An 18,827-nucleotide genomic window follows, 5' to 3' on the forward strand; every position below is an offset into this window, starting at 1 on the left:
TCATGATCTGAGCTGAAGGCAGACGCTTAATGACTGAGCCACCCAGGCGCCCCATCTTCAAATAATTTTATTCTGTTTCAAATATAATCTAAGAGCTTTAAAACAGTCATTTCCATTTTCCCTCCTGTTCTTTATGTTGTTGTTGCCATATTTTTACTTCCATATAAATCATAACTAAAATAATATATTGTTTGTACTTTTGCTTTTAACAGTCAGTTATCTTTTAAAGAAAGGTATAAGAAGAAAATGTCTTTTATATCCTTCCACATATTTAGCATTACTAGTTCTTTTCTTATATAGGTCTGCCAGTGCCAAACCTTTTAGCATTTGATTGCTTGAAATGTTTTATTTATTTGTTTTTTTCTCCATTTGTGATAGATATTTTCACTGGATATAGAATTGTCAATTGACAGTTTTGGGTTTTTTTGGTTTGATTTTTCTTGTCACACATCAGGATATTTTTCTCTTGTCTTCTGTTTGCGTAATTTCTGACAAAAAATATGTATTAGTTTCCTATAGTTGCTATTTAAAAAATTACCACAACTTTGTTGACTTAAAACAACACAAATTTATTAGCTTACAGCTCTGGAGATCAGAAATCCAAATGGACATTGTTGAGCTAAAATTATGGTGTCAGCAGGGCTTTCTTTCTTCTGGAGACTCTAAGGCAGAATTTGTTTCCTTGACTTTTTCAAATTCTGGAGGTATCCCCCATTCCTTGACTCTGAGTTTTCTTGCATCTTCAAAGTCAGCAATGGCTGATAATGTTTTTCTTACGTTGTATCACTTTGACACTGCCTTTCTTGCCTCTCTCACTTATAAGGACTTTGTGATTACTTTGGGCCAATCTAGATAATACAAGACGACTTTTCATCTCAATATCAGCTGATTAGCAACATTAATTCCATCTGCAACCTCAACTCCCCTTGACATGTAACATAACATATTCACAGATTCTGAGGATTAAGACATAAACATCTTTGGAAGGACATTATTCTGCCTCCCACAAAGTCTGGTAATTTTTATTTTTGTTCCTTGAAATAAAATGTATTTCCTCCTACTTCTGGCTGTTTTAAAATTTTGGCTTTATTGCTGATTTTTAGGATTTTATTTATTTTATTTTTATTGTTTGGAGTTAACTGACCTCTTGGATCTGGGAGTTAATAGTTTTTATCAGATTGGAAAACCTTTGGCCATTATTCCTTTAGTTACTTTTCTGCTCTGTCTCTCTCCTTTTCTTTCACTACTCCATTTTCACATATGCTGGACTGTCTACTATTGTCCCACGGTCATCAAATCTTGGTTAGTTTTTTCAGTCTTTTCTTCTGTATGCTTCAGTTGGGATAGATCCTGTTGTTATGTCTTGAAGTTAATTGTTCTTTGCTTCTGAAATATCTAACCACATGTTATTTGCATTTTTAAGTGAATTTCATTTTTAATTAAAGTCAGTTTTTCATTTGCAAAACTGTATTTTTTCATCTCTACAAGTTCCAAGTTCTTTCTTTTGTATCTCCCATTGTTATATACTGCACATTTGTGTCCCCCAAAATTCACATATTGAAACCCTCAATGTGTTGGTATTAGGAGGTGGGGTTTTGAGAAGTGATTAGGTTATGAGGGTAGAGTCTTTATAAATGCGACTAATGCCCTTATAGGAAAAGACATGAGAGAGCATGCCTCTCTATTTTATGGTGGTGAGAAGGCAACAAGAAGTTGCCTGTCTGCAAACCACTAAGAAGGCTCTCGCTGGAACCCTGTTGTACTCACCCTCTGATCTCGGACTTCTGGCCTCCAGAATTATGACAAATGAATTTTGTTTAAGCTAGCAAGTCTTTGGTATTTTGTTACAGCAGTCTGAAGAGCCTGAGACATCCATTTTTCTCCTATGTTCCTGTTTTTCTTTAATATTTGAGCATAGTTATAATAACTGCTTTAATTTTAATGCTTTTTCTTTTTTTTTTTTTAAAGATTTTATTTATTTATTTGACAGAGAGAGACACAGCGAGAGAAGGAACACAAGCAGGGCAAGTGGGAGAAGCCAGCTTCCCGCTGAGCAGGGAGCCCGATGTGGGACTCGATCCCAGGACCCTGGGATCATGACCTGAGCCGAAGGCAGATGCTTAACCATCTGAGCCACCCAGGCGCCCCTAATTTTAATACTTTTGTTTTATTTGCTAGTTCATCTGTGGTTATTCCTGGTTCTGTTTCTATTGATTTATTTATCTTTGGTAATTGATTACATTTCCCAACAGTTGGTTGGTCTAGTAATTTTTTATTAAATCCTAGGCACTGTTATTGTTGTTGACTATGAGGATTTTGTGTATTACTCTAAAGAATATTTGGCTTTGTTTGTGTAGACAATTTTAATTACTTGTCAGTTTTGATCCTTTAAGGCATGTTTGTAAACTTTGTTGGGGCTAGTCTAGAGTATCCTTCACATCAGTAATAATTCAGTCCTAATAAGGTGCTATCCCCCCACACCACCTCCCCAGCACATGCACTGGGGTTCTCCACTAGCTATCCTGTCCCAGGTGGTCACAAACAGCTCTCCACCCCAGATTTCAAACACCACTTGGCCCTGTATGATCTCTGGGAATTATTCAGTTTATAGCTTCTTGATTCTTTGCTTTGACTAACAAAGACTTTTCTTCACTCTATATATGTGCCACATAATATTCAGCAAAAACTCAAAGAGACCTCGATGCAGATTTCTGGCCTTCTTTTCTGCAAGGCTCTTTCCTCTCTGGCTCTCAGCCCCTCAACTTTCAGCTATTTCAGACTCCCCAGACTCCTATCTGTATTTCCTCAATTCAGCAAGACTGACTGGCTTATTTGGGTTCCCCTTCCTGGGCCCACAGTCTGGAAATTGCCTTTAGACAGAAATCCAGGAAGATTTTAGGGTTCAACTAGTTTGTTTACCTTCTTTCAGAAAGGAGAGCCTTGTGCTACCAGTTGCCCAGTGTATGAAGACTGTTGTTTCATATATTTTATCCAGTTTTCTTGTTGATTACAGCAGGAGGTAAGTTTGGTTCTTGTTAATCACATCCAGAAGGGAAATCTCTTTCCATTGGTTTAAAGTGAATGAAGTTCAGTCTCCTTTGCCTCGTTTGTTATGATATCACACCATAAGAGGCTGAACCTGCCTCTGTCCACAGCTTTTGGGCCAACTATTTTCCATTATATTTCCCATCTTGTCTACATTATATCCTTCCCTCTTGATATCCTGTACTATGTGGCACTTAGGACTTTGCACATTTTTTCCTGCTGTTTGTTGTTTAAATGTCTTCTCTAGCCTCTTCCTTTTTCATTTGACTGATGTTTGTTCATCATTTTAGTCCCAGCTCAGCATTTGCCTTTCTCTTTTCCTCTCAATACATAAATGTTTCACTTAATTGTGCTCACGACTGACTTGACATTATGGCTCAGGGGTCAGACCGTATGAGTTTGAATCCTGTCTCTTTCTCTTAATATTTCTGGATTTCTGGTATGTTGCACAAGTTATTTAACTGCTAATTTCCTTCTTGTAAATGGGAATGATTATAGTGCCTTTTATTATTGTGGGTCATTATATGTAAAAAATTAGATTAGTAATGGCAATATCTATATTAACAGTCTCATTGAGCTATCTCTGTAATACTTATTTGCATGATGATTTGTCTCTCTCCTCATCTAACATTTTCTTGAAAGGAAAGACTCCAAAATAGTTATCCATGTATTGCTCCTAACAAAGTATCCAAATCATACCATGCTCAAAGTTTGGTTGAAATATTGTAACACTGAATCATGTGGCTTTTGTTTCTAGGATTGGAATGCCCTAGCCTTCCTATTGTAACTCATGCATTGTGTTGGCCAGTAAAGTTGGGAGGAAGAGAAAATACATCAGGAAAGATTTTCTGGTTTTCCAAGTTTTAGTTTAAGCAATTTTGCATTTTGATGTTTTGATAGAATTAATTGGTATTGCATTTAATATGGAAAGTTCAGTCTTAAAACATTCATTTGCATATTTTTAGTTAAAGGCTAATAGAAATTTTTGTGTTGTCTGAGGATACTAATTTAAGTTCAGCTTGGAATTAGTAAGAGGATGTGCTTAGTTCATCTTCTTTAATAAGGTAGTTTTTACTTGATAAAGAAAAAAGAAAGGAATTTGCTGCAGATGTGTCTTTTCTTTAATGCTAATTAGTGAAAGTTTATGAGAGATTTAAAGATTTATGTAGAATATGGGTAGAATAATATGTAGGCTTTGTCTATGATTTTATTTGAAAAATTAGGTGGTGTAACCAATGTTTCAGTTGGAAATCAATAGCTCTTTTATACTGTATTGTTCACAGAATGTGAAACTCATGCAGGCACATTATGTTTTCCCGTGTCGTTTTCACTTTGGGTTTAAAATGAAGGTTTAGAAAGGAATTTCACTGAGGACCACTTCAATAGCTATATCCGGCTGGGTGATAATAGCACATGGCTTTCTTGTATTTTAGGGTTGGCCAGAAGCCACATATATGAAATTTTTGAAGTATGCATCATTTACTATAGTGTGTACGTTTCTTGAGTGTTTATAGTGAGCACCTATTCATTATGTTTATGCACACCTATATTTCTAGGGACACAAATGGTATGTATTTTTATGCACAAAGTAGGAATAACCCTCAGTATTAACTCAAAGTTGGCTGTGAATTATTGCAAAGGCCAAGTTGTAATTTTATACTCTGTAGATATTGTTTTTCTTCTTCCCACGAATATCCCACAGCATTTGTTTTATTGTCCTAAGAACATTTGCAGCATCAAGGAAGGAATGCACTGAGAGTTAGTTATTTCTTTTGCTAAGGAAAGAAATTCTGATATTCATTCACTGTCTGACATATATAAACCGCCTAAATTTACTTGACTTTCAGTTCATTGTCAAAGGGAGCAGTGTCTCAAAAATCTCACAACCAAAACAATATATCTGCAATTAAATGACAACTTTAAATGACTCAGAAGAAAGGCACTGCATCTGTCTAAAAAATAACCCATCCTGGCTGCACTTAAAAGCAACTGAAATGCACATTCATAGCTAATTATAAACAAAAACTAGTTAACACTTTAAATAAAAGGAAAAATAGCAAAAAAAGATTTAGAGCCTAGACAAGCAGATGAAAGGGTTCTAAGTTGCCTTCCATCTGATATTACTCAAATGCAACTCTGTCTCCAATTACCTGGGAATATGTGGTATTCCCTCATGAAAGCTCCAGATCAGAAAGGGCGTCCGTTCCGTGCCTCTGCTTACTCACAGTCATTTTGGAACAAGTTCACCAGAAATATTTAACATTGCAAAAGAGTCTGGAGCCAGACAAGCGACTACAGACGCTAATCACTGGGTCAAAATGGTAACTTAGTAGGACAACAACTGCCAGAAAATATTTGTGGAAGCAGAGATTTTCAGGAGGAAGTCTTAGTGCTGTTGGAGAAGCTATCTCTGAATACCAAAGTGCTGAAACAGAATCATTAAAACACTTTTTAACCAGTTGCATGTTTAGGGACATAGGAATGTCCATGCCAATGGTCTCTGCTAGAATTGGATCTGAAAGGTAATCTTATGCCCTAGCCCTAAAATAAATAAATAGAAGGTGGGGGCGGGGCGGGGAGGGAAACTAACTAACTAACTAACTAAAGGCTGCCTTCTAGAAAGTTCAGTGTTGCTTTTATTATATGGCTTTCACCACAAGTTTCCTCTGCCTCAAATTGCAAATTGCTAGCTTTTGAGATTTGGGGAGCAGAGGGAAACCATCACTATGACAATTGCAATATTTTGATTAATATCTAAGACCCAGTTTGCCCCTGAAGTATAGCAGTTAATTCTGTAAGGTCCATTTATTTCCACACATTTAGATTTTAGGTCTATTAGTGTGAGTTCCTAATATTCTCTGGAGATTATTTGTCAGTACAAACCACTCGTTATTTTCACTACATTGCACTTTTCTTCCCTCTAATATCAGGACAGGATTGATTGCGTTATTTCACCATTTCAATTCTCTTCGCACTTCAAACTCTGTTTTCAGTATATCCAGTCTCAGAACATTTTCTTGGCAGTGGAGCTCAGATATCAAGATAGGAATAGTTACCCATAGTAGATATGGAGTAAGAAATGTATGCTCTAGAGGAACATTGCAGCCTTTGAAAATATCATCTTATCTTTTGGATTTCTGTAGTTTCTCCCTAAATCTACAAAAGGTATTGTCCTCTTCCATACAGCAATTTCATTTAGTGCTGTGCCTCCAAAGATAGGACTGGAAAACTGTTAGCCTCTGCTTGGGAGTTCTCTGTTACGGGGCTATGAAAACCACAACACACACACAGATTAAGTAGAAATAAAAAACAAAAGATATTAAATACAGAGTTATCCCTTGATTTTTGTGAAAGGTTTTGAGTCTCCTATGATATTTCTTGGCCCATAACTTCTTTATGTTGTTATAAGGAGGTACTCTTATTTTAACAATATATAAGTCTCATTCTGAATCTGGGTTCTATCTGTAGAAGCATTAAGAAGAAGTATTTGGTGATCCTACAATGGAAAAATTTTTGCATTTTTGAAAGTAAAATATCCCAGTCCCTTTTTATAGTCATGGTGATGTGGAGAGGAAAGAAAGAACAGTTATTATTACCTATATATATTATTACCTATGCTATACCTTATTAGGAAACTCAATGAAAAAGAAATTATTACCCTGTTTTAATGATAAAGAAAAGTTATTAAATCAACGTGATTAGTAAGGTTATATAAATCTAACACAACTTCGTGGCTGATCTAGAATTTATACATAGGTCTGCCTAACTGAGTTTCATGTTCTAATCCCAAACACTGACCCTGATGGGATCTGAAAACAAGAGTTTGAGTGGTAAGAACCTTGCCAAGGAAGTGTAGCTTTCTCATATGTGATGCGGCAGAAGCAGTTCCCAGAGATCTGAGGCCGGGGAGGCCCTCGGACAGTGGTGTCCATTAGGAGTCACAGCAATTTCTCTGTCGGAGGTAGTCCAGGCTCCCTGGGCAGCCGGGGGCAGGGAGCCTCGCATGATCGGATGATAACATGAAGATTATGTTATCATCCGATCATCCACACCACACCTCGGACCTATTTGTCTATTTTAAATGCTTTTTAAAACTTTTCTGTAGTTACTGTTATCATGAACGACTAGAAGTCCGCCATCCTCATTTGATAGGTCAAAAAAAGAAATGAGCTATGTACTATAAGGAATGGGAAAATTCATCTTACTTTAAATAGAAAAGTGGAACCTTTTATATGTCTTATCTAGCAAATTTTGCATACTTTATTATAATAGTTTATTGACAGGAAACTGCTTTTTTGGTCTCTACATGTGACTAGCTTGAATACCCCCTAAAGGAGTGGCAGTGTTATTCTTATTTTGTTTCTAAAAGATATCTTACTTTTCACAAACTTAATTACATTTTATTTTAATTTGATAGATTTCATCCTCATTAACTAAAGAAACCAAATCCTGCATTTGTCACTAAGTTAACATAATAAGTGTGTTTAAAAGAATCATGACAGCAAAATGTTGATGGAGTGTTTATACAAGCAGCATGTTGGAAAATGGTATTTCAGTGTTCCCAGAAAACTGAATTGCACCCCAACTTTTCAGAAAGTTTTTGTTTCTAAGATTGCCATACAAAGGAAAATCTGTCTAGTTCATTGAATTGTTGACTCTACATCAAGAGTTGAAATGTGTACTCTAATGCACTTGCTTTGATCTCTCATTTGACTGTTTATCAAAGCTGATTACATTCTGAATACACAAATCCTCTTAGCTTCAAAATCATGTAAAAATAATGGATAAGAGAGCATTTTTAAGTATTCTCTGCTATCCCAGTTTGGTTTTATGATTGTAATATGGCTATTAGGTTGGGGAAGAGGGTCTGTTTTTATGTTTAGTTCCCTTGGTAAGATCCAGTCTTTTGCCACATTGGATTAGAATGTTTTTTTCAGCCAAACTTGCCCATGCAGTGAAGCAAAAGCTGTTTTAGTACACATCAAAAGGAATCATTATGAACATATGAAACTCACTTCATTCCACTCACCACAGTTTAGGGGCTTCCACTTTTTGAGAAGCTTTAAGTATGTGCTTTCTTTATCTGCATATAAGTTGAAACATAATAAAATAGCAGTTGATGTATTCAATTAAAGATAATTATATATTATATCACTTTATAAGTTTTAAGAGCTTAAAGTCCAACATTTTCAAAGAACATTTATTTAGTCTCTGCTAATTATTGGAGGCACTATGCTAAATAGTTTATACATGTTAACAGATTATTTGCCTAAAATTACATAGCTAATTTTAGTGGCAGAATTAGGAACAGAACACAGATCTCTAGCATCTCATTCTAGCACATTTTAAATTTCATAAATCATTTACTTGATTCTTCTAACGTAATCCAGAAATTTTCTTCCAATCTCAGTCTTAATCTCTGTATTTTAAAAAAGGACAAAAATATACACGTGAGGCCAATTGGAAGAATGTCCTTCCTGAAAATGGCATGCATTGTGGTGCTTTGTTGTTTTCTCTTAAACACGCTCTGTATGGTTCTAGAATTGCTTCTTGAAGCAAACTATTATCAAGCCAGGCAACCCAGAGCAGATTTTGTAAGACAATATGTTCATGTTGGAGCCTTTCCAAAGTAAAATCATGGATCATTTATTCTGTTTTTTAATATGGCTAACAAATGACCTGTAAGTTCTTGTGAACAATCTAAAGTACAAAAATGGAAAGGGTAAAACAGCACTCTCTGCTCCCAGCTCAAATGATCCCTGCTAAAGTCGACAGTCCTGGCCAAGAGTGGTAGTGTGACCCTCGATTATGGCTTTGCAGATACTGTACGGACCTTTGAACAAACACTATCTTGAGGTTGTAAAACATTAACCAGCCCAAGCTGGACTATTGTGTTTTAAGTAGTGATAGAGACACTTTGACAATTCTCAAATGACCATGGGTTTGATTTCATGCACAGTTCCAATTTTTTATAATCAACTTGCCCTACTCCACTTTGTCTCTTCATTTCTCCAAATGGTCACAAGTGTGACCTAAAAGAGAGTGATTATAAAAAGGCAACTTCTTCTTTTACGAGTTCTAGGTTTTCTTTAATTGAGTTTTTTTTAACTTTTTGTCCTGTCACTCAGTGATTTTCAAAGTGTGTGTGACAAACCAGTGGTGAAGCATGAAATCAATTTAGTGGGTCACAACTACACTTTGAAATCTAATAGAATGGACTAAAAATATGAGAGAGCATTGCATGAAGTAAGAGTATTTTTGACACTTTTGTGTCAGTTACGTGTGTGTGTGTGTGTATGTGTGTGTTTAGAGTAATACATAAATTCTTAGAATGCTTGCTGGTCAAAAAATGTAAAAGTCACTGCCACACCTATTTTATGTGATAGAGTTCTTATGTTATTTTAAATCATTTCAAATAGTGATATAATGGCTTTCTCAAATTTAATCTTTGAGTTTGTATCAGGCTACCATTTATTTTTAAACAAAAACAACGTGGATGGAACTGGAAGGTATTATGCTGAGTGAAGTAAGTCAATCAGAGAAAGACAAGTATCATATGATCTTACTGATATGAGGAATTCTTAATCTCAGGAAACAAACTGAAGGGTTGCTGGAGTGGTGGGGGTGGGGCGTCTGGGTGGTAGACATTGGTGAGGGTATGTGCTATGGTGAGCGCTGTGAATTGTGTAAGACTTTTGAATCATAGACCTGTGCCTCTGAAACAAATATACATTATATGTTAAAAAAAAAGAAGAAGAAGATAGCAGGAAGGGAAAAATGAAGGGGGGGGGAATCAGAGGGGGAGATGAACCATGAGAGACTATGGACTCTCAGAAACAAACTGAGGGTTCTAGAGGGGAGGGGGGTGGGGGGATGGGCTAGCCTGGTGATGGATATTAAAGAGGGCATGTACTGCATGGAGCACTGGGTGTTATACTCAAACAATGAATCATGGAACACTGCATCAAAAACTAATGATGTAATGTATGGTGATTAATATAACATAAATAAATAAATAAATAAATAAATAAATAAATAAATAAATAAATAAAAATGATAGCAAATAAATGAGTATACTATTGCCTCCCTACTTTTAATTAGTAGAAAATGTTAGTGTCTTGTACCTCTGTAGAAATAACCGTTGGATCTGTTCATTTGTAGTCTGGTGCAGAGAGCACTGGTCAAGGTCACATACCATTTCTATTTAGTTTCTTGACTTAGTTTCTGTACCTTTGCTTGAGAGAATTATTTTTAACTAGTTATTAGCATTTAAATGCTTGACAAACACATTTACTGTGAATATGAAATTAACTACTGTTTTGTTTTCTCAGGTTAATGTGACTGACTTAAAGAAATTACTTAGAAAAAAAGAATTACTTAGAATTTTAAATTTGTAATTCGTTATATATCTTATGTGTGTTGGTACCTATCATTAACTTAATGAAAATTAAATATAATCTATTTAATCATATTTATTTATAGATTTAAAATAAACTCTTTCTGGAATGCATTAGAATTAATAATGAATAAAAATATATTTCATATTATTTGGATCATATTTTGCTTAAGATAGTATAACTATCATGTATCTCATTTCTTTTTCTTTTCTTGTATTTTCAGCTAAAATTGATCAAGAGGCAGAGGAAAACTCACTGACAGAGACTCATAAATGGTGAGAAATTACTTTCCTTTAATATAAAAATTTATTCTCAGAATAGGTTTATAAAGTACTTATTAGTATATCTCAAGGACCCAATTATTAGCTCAGTTTTTATTTTCAAGCATAAAAGAAAAAGAAAATAATAGTTTACTTTAATATTATATTGAATTTCTGAATTTTATTTTTTTTTTAAGATTTTATTTATTTATTTGAAGAGAGAGACACAGCGAGAGAGGGAACACAAGCAGGGGGAGTGGCAGAGGGAGAAGCAGGCTTCCTGCCGAGCAGGGAGCCCGATGCGGGGCTCGATCCCAGGACCCTGGGATCATGACCTGAGCCGAAGGCAGACGCTTAATGACTGAGCCACCCAGGCGCCACCCTGAATTTTATTTTTATGACTCTGGATGATGTATCAAATTATTGTGAATACCTTAGTACCTTCTCTTTTGGATGAGATTTAGGACTGTGGAAGTACAAGAGAAGGGAAGATAGCAGGAACCTGTTTCAAGAAAGAAGGGTGAAGAGTTTGGTTATAGGGAACTATTGAGTTTAAGTAGGAAGCCAGGAGCTTCCGTTGCATAAACTTTTGCTTTCAGAATGGAGATTTGCAATCATGAGTGAGTGAGCATAGAAGAGTATCTCATAAATCTCTTGGTTCCTCTGCCTCAGTTTTCTCCTTTCTCTCTGTATTAGTCAGTGTTCTCCAGAAAACAGAACCAATAGGATGTACGTGTGTGTGTGTGTGTGTGTGTGTGTGTGTGTATGGAGAGACTGAGAGAGATTAGGGAATTGGCCCATAGTGGGCTGGAAAGTCCTAAAAGGAGTTAATGTTAACAATCTTGAGTCTGAAAGCATTCTAGAGACAGAATTCCAGAATTTCTTCCTATTAGAGTAACCACAGTCTTTTTTTCTTAAGACCCTCAACTGCTTGGATGAGGCCCATCCACATTATGGAGGGTAATGTGCTTTCCTCAAAGTCTACTGATTTAAATGTGAATCACATCTTAAAAATATTTTCGTAACATATACATCGATGTTTAACCCAAAACTGGTTGCCATACCTAGCCAAGCTGACACATCAAATTAACCACCACACTCTCTAAAGAAGTCTGATTACTCTTGAAGGAGAATTCTGATTAAAGAAGTTCTTTGCCATTACTTTACTAGGCAAGATCCTGTATATTCTGTGAACAGATATCACGTTTTTAGTTGTTTATTTAATATGACATATTGTGCTAGACAAATTGGTAAGGAGAATTGTTCAGTTTCAATGAAAAGCAAAAACAGGTGAAGACCAATGGCTTCCGGGGAAGATGGCAGAGTAGGAGGACCCTAAGCTCATCTGGTCCCATGGAAACAACTAGATAACAGCCACATCAGTGTAAATAAGTCAGAAAATGACCCAAAGATTGGCAGGACAGACTCTTGATAACTAAATGTAGAGAAGAGAAGAGGCCACACTGAAGAGAGTAGGAAGTGTGGAAACACAGTTGGGAGCTAAGGAGACCCATGGGACCATCCATGGGAGGGCGAGACTCCACTGGCATAGCATGGAAAGGGGAGAGAAACAGATCCTCACACCAAAGATCCTACATGGGAAAGATGAATCCCCATAAGATCTGGCTTTGAAAATCAGAGGGGCCAAATTTCAAGAGGTCTTAAAATCAGCAGGGCTTAAACCCTGGAACATTAAAAATCAGCAGGGTCCTGCAAGAGCCAGTAGGGCAAACAGAGAGGAAATTGAATCCCCACCCTTAAAGAGACAGCAAAACCAAAAGCCCTATTGAGATACAGCATAGAAGCAGCAGTTTGAAAAACTCCTGCAGTGTATGGGAGGGAGATTTGTTTACTAATATCAGAGCATATGCTGGAAGGTGCAGGGATCCTTGGGAGATTTCTTCAGGAACAAAGGAACTGGTGAGCACCATTTCGCTCCCCCAACCCATAGCCTAGACACATGACACCTTTGGGAGCCTGCATTACACAATACTCGCTACCTAACCTGAGAAGAGCAAGCCCAGCCCTAGCATTCTGTGGACACACGCCTTCCAGCCAGGCCTCAGCTCCCCATTCCCTTCCACAGTAGATCCATGCAAACCTTGCTAACACTGAGCATCCTGCCTATGCATGCTTCTGTGCATACACCCCCTCCAACCCTGCCTGCTTCAGTCCCCAGGAGCTGCAGGTCCCCTCCTGCCTAAGTGGACCTTGCTGACACCTTGCTCCCCACTTTCACTGTGTCCTGAAGTTAGGTGCTACTGCAAATCTGACAGACACTTGATAAGACTCAACTTAAGCCCAATGTGGCCCTAGACTGACCCACTAACACCACAGGGACCAAACCCTGCCCACAACAAGCAAAGAAAGCCATTGCAGAGAACTGGACTGAAGACAAAAGCGGCTCAGCCACAACAGAAGTGTGCATGCAACACACATAGGAGATACCCCTGGAGCATCAGTTTCTGGTAAACAGAGGATATTGCACTGCAGGACACTACAGGACCTCTTCTTTTTTTTTTTTTAAGATTTTATTTATTTATCCGACAGAGAGAGAGATAGCGAGAGCAGGAACACAAGCAGGGGGAGTGGGAGAGGGAGAAGCAGGCTTCCTGCTGAGCAGGGAGCCCGATGTGGGGCTCGATCCCAGGACCCTGGGATCATGACCTGAGCCGAAGGCAGACGCTTAACGACTGAGCCACCCAGGCGCCCTGGGACCTCTTCTTTTTAAGACCACTACTGTCAAGAGCAGAAGATGTAACTGACTTTTCTAGCATTTAGAAAGAAACAGGCATAGAATTAGACAAAATGAGGAGACAGAGGAGTAAGTCCTGAGTGAAACAACAGGACAAAATCACAGCAAAAGAGCTATACAGAACAGAGATCAGTAATATGCCTGATAGAGAATTTAAAGTAATGATCATAAAGATAGTCACTGGACTTGAAGAAAGAGTGGAGGACCTCAGTGAGACTCTTAACACTCTTTTTTTTTTTTTTTAAGATTTTATATATTTATTTGAGAGAGAGAGAATGAGAGAGAGAGAACACCTGAGAGGGGATAGGGTCAGAGGATGAAGCAGACTCCCTGCCGAGCAGGAAGCCCGATGCGGGACTCGATCCAGGGACTCCAGGATCATGACCTGAGCCGAAGGCAGTTGCTTAACCAACTGAGCCACCCAGGCGCCCTAGACTCTTAACACTCTTAACAAAGAGATAGAAAATATAAAAAAGAACAAATCAGAGATGAAGAACTCAGTAAATGAAATTAAAAATACACTAGAAGGAATAAATAGTAGGCTAAAGGAAGCAGAACAGATTGGTGACATGGATGACAGAGTAATGGAAAATAATCAAGCTGAAGAGGAAAGAGAAAAGAAATAATAAAAAATGAAAATAGACTAAGGGACCTCAGTGATACCATCAAGTATAATAACATTCTCATTATAGGGATCCCAGAGGAGAAGAGAGAGAAAAGGGGGCAGAAAATTTGTTTCAAGAAATAATAGCTGAAAACTTCCTGAATCTGGGAAAGGAAACAGAAATCCAGATCCAGGATGCACAGAGATCCCCCAACAAAGTCAACCCAAGGAGGTCCACACCAAGACACAGCAAATAAAATGGCAAAAAGTAGTGATAGAGAATTTTTAAAGCAGCAAAAGAAAACAGTTACATACAAGGGAAACCCCATAAGGTATTCAGTGTTGTTTGTTTTTTTGTTGTTTTTTAGCAGAAATTTTGCAAGCCAGAAAGGAGTGGCATGATATATTCAAAGAAAGAAATGTGCAGCCAAGAATACTCTATGCAGCAAGGCTATCATTCAGAATAGAAAGAAAAATAAAGAGCTTCCCAGACCAAAAAAAAAAAGTTAAATTCATGACCACTAAAGGGAATTAAGAAGCACAAACTTCCAGTTATAAAGTAAATAAATCATGGTGATGAAAGGCAGAGCATAAGGAAATATAGTCAATAATACTGTAATAATGTATGGTGACAGATGGTGACTACATTGATCATGGTGAGCATTTTTTATGTATATAACTGTTGAATCCCTATGTTGTACACCTGAAACTAACATAATATTACATAAACTATATTTCAGAGTAAAAAAAAACAGCAATAAAAAAAAAGAACCTATGTCCTTACATCTCGTGACTTAGATCTTTTTTCCTACTATGTGTTTTGTAAATAAATACACATCCTCTTAATGTCAAAAAAAAAAATTCATGACCACTAAACCAGCCCTACAAGAAATGTTAAAGGGGATTCTTTGAGTAAAAAGGAAAGACCATAGAGAGGAGTAACAAATGTAGGAAACACAAAAGCAGTAAAAATAAGTATATCTGTAAAAGTCAATCAAGGTATTAACAAAATAAGAGGATGTAAAGTATGACAACATATACCTAAAATGTGAGGGGGAGAAGAGTAAAGAATGGACCCAAACTTAAGGGACCAACAAGTTAATATAGACTGCTATATGCAGAAGTTGTTATATACAAACCTAATGGTGACCACAAATGAAAAACCAGTAATAGATACGCAAAAAAGTAGAACGGAATCCAAGTATATCACTAAAGAAAACCAGCAAACCATGAGAGAAGAAAGCAAGAGAAGAAAGGAGCAGAGAAGAACTACAAAAACCATTAAACAAGTAACAAAATGGCAATAAGTACATATCAATCAACAATTACTCTGAATGTAAATGGACTAGATGCTCCAATCAAAAGGCAGAGGATGACAGAATGGATGGCAAAGCAAGACCCATCTCTGTGCTGCCTGCAAGAGACTCATTTCAGACCTAAAGACACATACAGATTGAAAGTGAAGGGGTATATGAGGAATTCTTAATCTCAGGAAACAAACTGAGGGTTGCTAGAGTAGTGGGAGTTGGGAGAGATGGGGTGGGTGATAGACACTGGGAAGGGTATGTGCTATGGTGAGCGCTGTGAATTGTGTAAGACTGTTGAATCACAGACGTGTACCTCTGAAACAAATAGTACATTATATGTTAAAAAAAAAAAGAAGAAGAAGATAGCAGGAGGGGAAGAATGAAGGGGGGGAAATCAGAGGGGGAGACGAACCATAAGAGACTATGGACTCTGAAAAACAAACTGAGGGTTCTAGAGAGGAGGGGGTGGGGGGATGGGTTAGCCTGGTGACGGGTATTAAGGAGGGCACGTTCTGCATGGAGCACTGGGTGTTATACGCAAACAATGAATCATGGAACACTAAAAAAAAAAAAAAAAGAAAGTGAAGGGGTAGAAAAACATGTATCATGCAAATGGAAGTGAAAAGAAAGCCAGGGTAGCAATACTTCTACTGGACGAAATAAACTTTAAAACAAAGACTGTTAACAGGAGAGAAAAAAGGACACTATGTAATAATAAATGGAAAATCCAACAAGAAAATGTAACAATTTTAAGTATGCACCCAACATGGGAGCACCCAAATATGTAAAGCAGCCAATAACAAACATAAAGGAAGTAAATTGATAGTAATAACAATAGTAGTAGGGGACATTACATCCACTCACAGCAATGGACAGATCATTCAAACAGAAAATCAATGCGGAAACAGTAATAGCTTTGAATGACATATTGGACCAGAAGGGTCTAACAGATATATTCAGAATATTCCATCCTAAAACAGCAGAATACATATTCTTTTCAAGTGCACATGGAACATTTTCCAGAACAGATCACATATTAGGCCACAAACCAAGTCTCAACAAATTCAAAAACATCAAAGTCATACCATGCATATTTTCTGACTACAATGCTATGAAAGTAGAAATCAACCACAAGAAAAATTCTGGAAAAACCACAAATACATGGAGGTTAAATAATGTGCTACTAAACAATGAATGGGTCAACCAGGAAATAAAACAAGAAATAAAAAAGTACATGAAAACACAACAGTACAGGGACGCCTGGGTGGCTCCATTCGGTAAGCATCTGCCTTCGGGTCAGGTCATGATCCCAGGGTCCCGGGATCGAGTCCTGCATTGGGCTCCTTGCTCAGCAGGGAGTCTGCTTCTCCCTCTCCCTGCTGCTCCCTCTGTTTGTGTGCTCTCTCTCTGATAAAAAAATAAATAAAATCTTTACAAAAAAAAAAAGAAAAGAAAACACAACAGTACAAAATCTTTAGGATGTAACAAAAGCTGTTCTAAGAGGGAAGTTTAGAGCAAGCAGGCCTAACTCAAAAAGCAAGAAAAATCTCAAATAAAAAACCTAACCTTACACCTAAAGGAGGTAGAAAAAAGAACAAACAAAACTCCAAACCAGTAGAAGGAAGGAAATAATAAAGATTAGAAATAAATTACCTAGAAAGTAAAAACAAAATAATAGAACAGTTCAATGAAACCAGGAGCTCTCTTTGAAAAGATAAACAAAATTTATAAACCTTTAGTTAGACTCATCAACAAAGGAGAAAGAGAGAGAGAGGGAGAAGATTCAAAACAACAAAATCAGAAATGAAAGAGGAGAAATAACAACAGGCACCACAGAAATACAAAGGATTGTAAGAGAATATTATGAAAAGTGGTATGCCAACAAATGGACAACCTAGAAGAAATGGAATTGCTAGAAACATATATAACCAAACTGAACCAGGAAAAAATAGAAAATCTGAACAGACTGATTACTCGCCATGAAATTTAATCAGTAATCAAATAACTCCCAACAAACAAAAGTCCAGGACCAGATGGCTTCACAGGCAAATTCTACTGAACATTTAAAGAAGAGTTAATACCCGTTCTTAAACTATTCCAAAAATTGAAGAGGAAGAAAAACTTCCAAATTCACTCTACGAGGCCAGCATTACCCTGATACCAAAACCACATAAAGACATTACAGAAAAAAGAGACAGGCCAGTATCTGTGATGAACATAGATGCAAAAATCTTGAACTAAATTTCAGCAAATTGAATCTAATAATATGTTTAAAAATCATTCACAATCAAGTCGGATTTATTGCTGGGGTGCAAGGGTGGTTCGATATTCACAAATCAATCAACATGATACATTATATCAACAAGAGAAAGTATAAAAAGCATATGATCTTTTCAATAGACTCAGAAAGAACATTTGACAGAGTACAACATCCAAACCATGATAAAACGCTCCACAAAGTAGGTTTAGAAGGAGCATTCTTCAAAATAATAAAGGCCATTAATGAAAAACCCACAGCAAACATCATACTCAATGGTGAAAAACTGAGAGCTTTTCCCCTAAGAACAAGAAAAGGACAAGGATGTCCACTCTTATCACTTTTATTCAACATAATACTGGAGGTTCTAGCCACAGAGATAAGTCAAGAAAAATTAATAAAAGTGATCTAAATCAGTAAGGAAGAAATAAAGCTTTCACTATTTGCAGTGACATGATACTGTATGTAGAGAACCTGAAAGGCTCCACCACTGGAGTCTAATACTAAAACTGATAAATGAATTCAGTAACGTTGCAGGACACAAAATCAATGTACAGAAATCTGTTTCATTTCTCTACACTAATTACAAAGCATCAGAAAGAGAAATTAAGAAAACAATCCCATTTAGAATTGCACCCAAAATAATAAAATACCTAGGAATAAACTTAATCAAGGAGGTGAAATCCTTTACTCTGAAAACTATGAAATGTTGATGAAAGAAATTAAAGACAACAGAAACAAAGATAAAGATATCCCATGCTCATGGATTGGAAGAACAAATATTGTTAAAATATCTATACCACCCAGAGCAATGTACAGATTTAATGCAATGTCTATCAAAATACCAACAGAATTTTTCATAGAATGAGAACAAATAATCCTAAAATTTTTATGGAATGCCAAAAGACCATGAATAGCCAAAGCAGTCTTGAAAAAGAACAAAACTGGAGGTATCACAGTCCTAGATTTCAAGATATATCACAAAGCTGTAGTAATCAAAGCAGTATGGTACTGGCACAAAAACAGACACATAGGTCAATGGAACAGAAAAGAGAGCCCAGAAATAAACCCATGACTATATGATCAATTAATCTTTGACAAGGGAGTCAAGATTATGTAATGGGAAAAATGCAATCTCTTCAGCAAATGGGTGTTTGGAGAACTGGAAAGCTACATGGAAAAGAATGGAACTGGAGTACTTT

The 18,827-nt window shown here is 36.8% G+C and overlaps 1 protein-coding gene across 1 annotated transcript in view; it reads left to right on the forward strand.

The window, feature by feature from the left end:
• The window catches only part of FMN2 (formin 2), a 375,766-nt gene that overhangs the window by 283,453 nt on the left and 73,486 nt on the right, over positions 1–18,827 (forward strand). The window contains exon 13 of the mRNA XM_064594391.1: positions 10,666–10,717. Within this exon, the coding sequence (XP_064450461.1) occupies positions 10,666–10,717 (52 nt within the window). The remainder of the gene's footprint in view (positions 1–10,665; positions 10,718–18,827) is intronic.

This window comes from Mirounga angustirostris, unplaced genomic scaffold (assembly GCF_029215605.1).
Source record: "Mirounga angustirostris isolate CCGP_5_RB_7025 unplaced genomic scaffold, mMirAng1.0.hap1 SCAF_6, whole genome shotgun sequence".
Lineage (NCBI taxonomy): Eukaryota > Metazoa > Chordata > Mammalia > Carnivora > Phocidae > Mirounga > Mirounga angustirostris.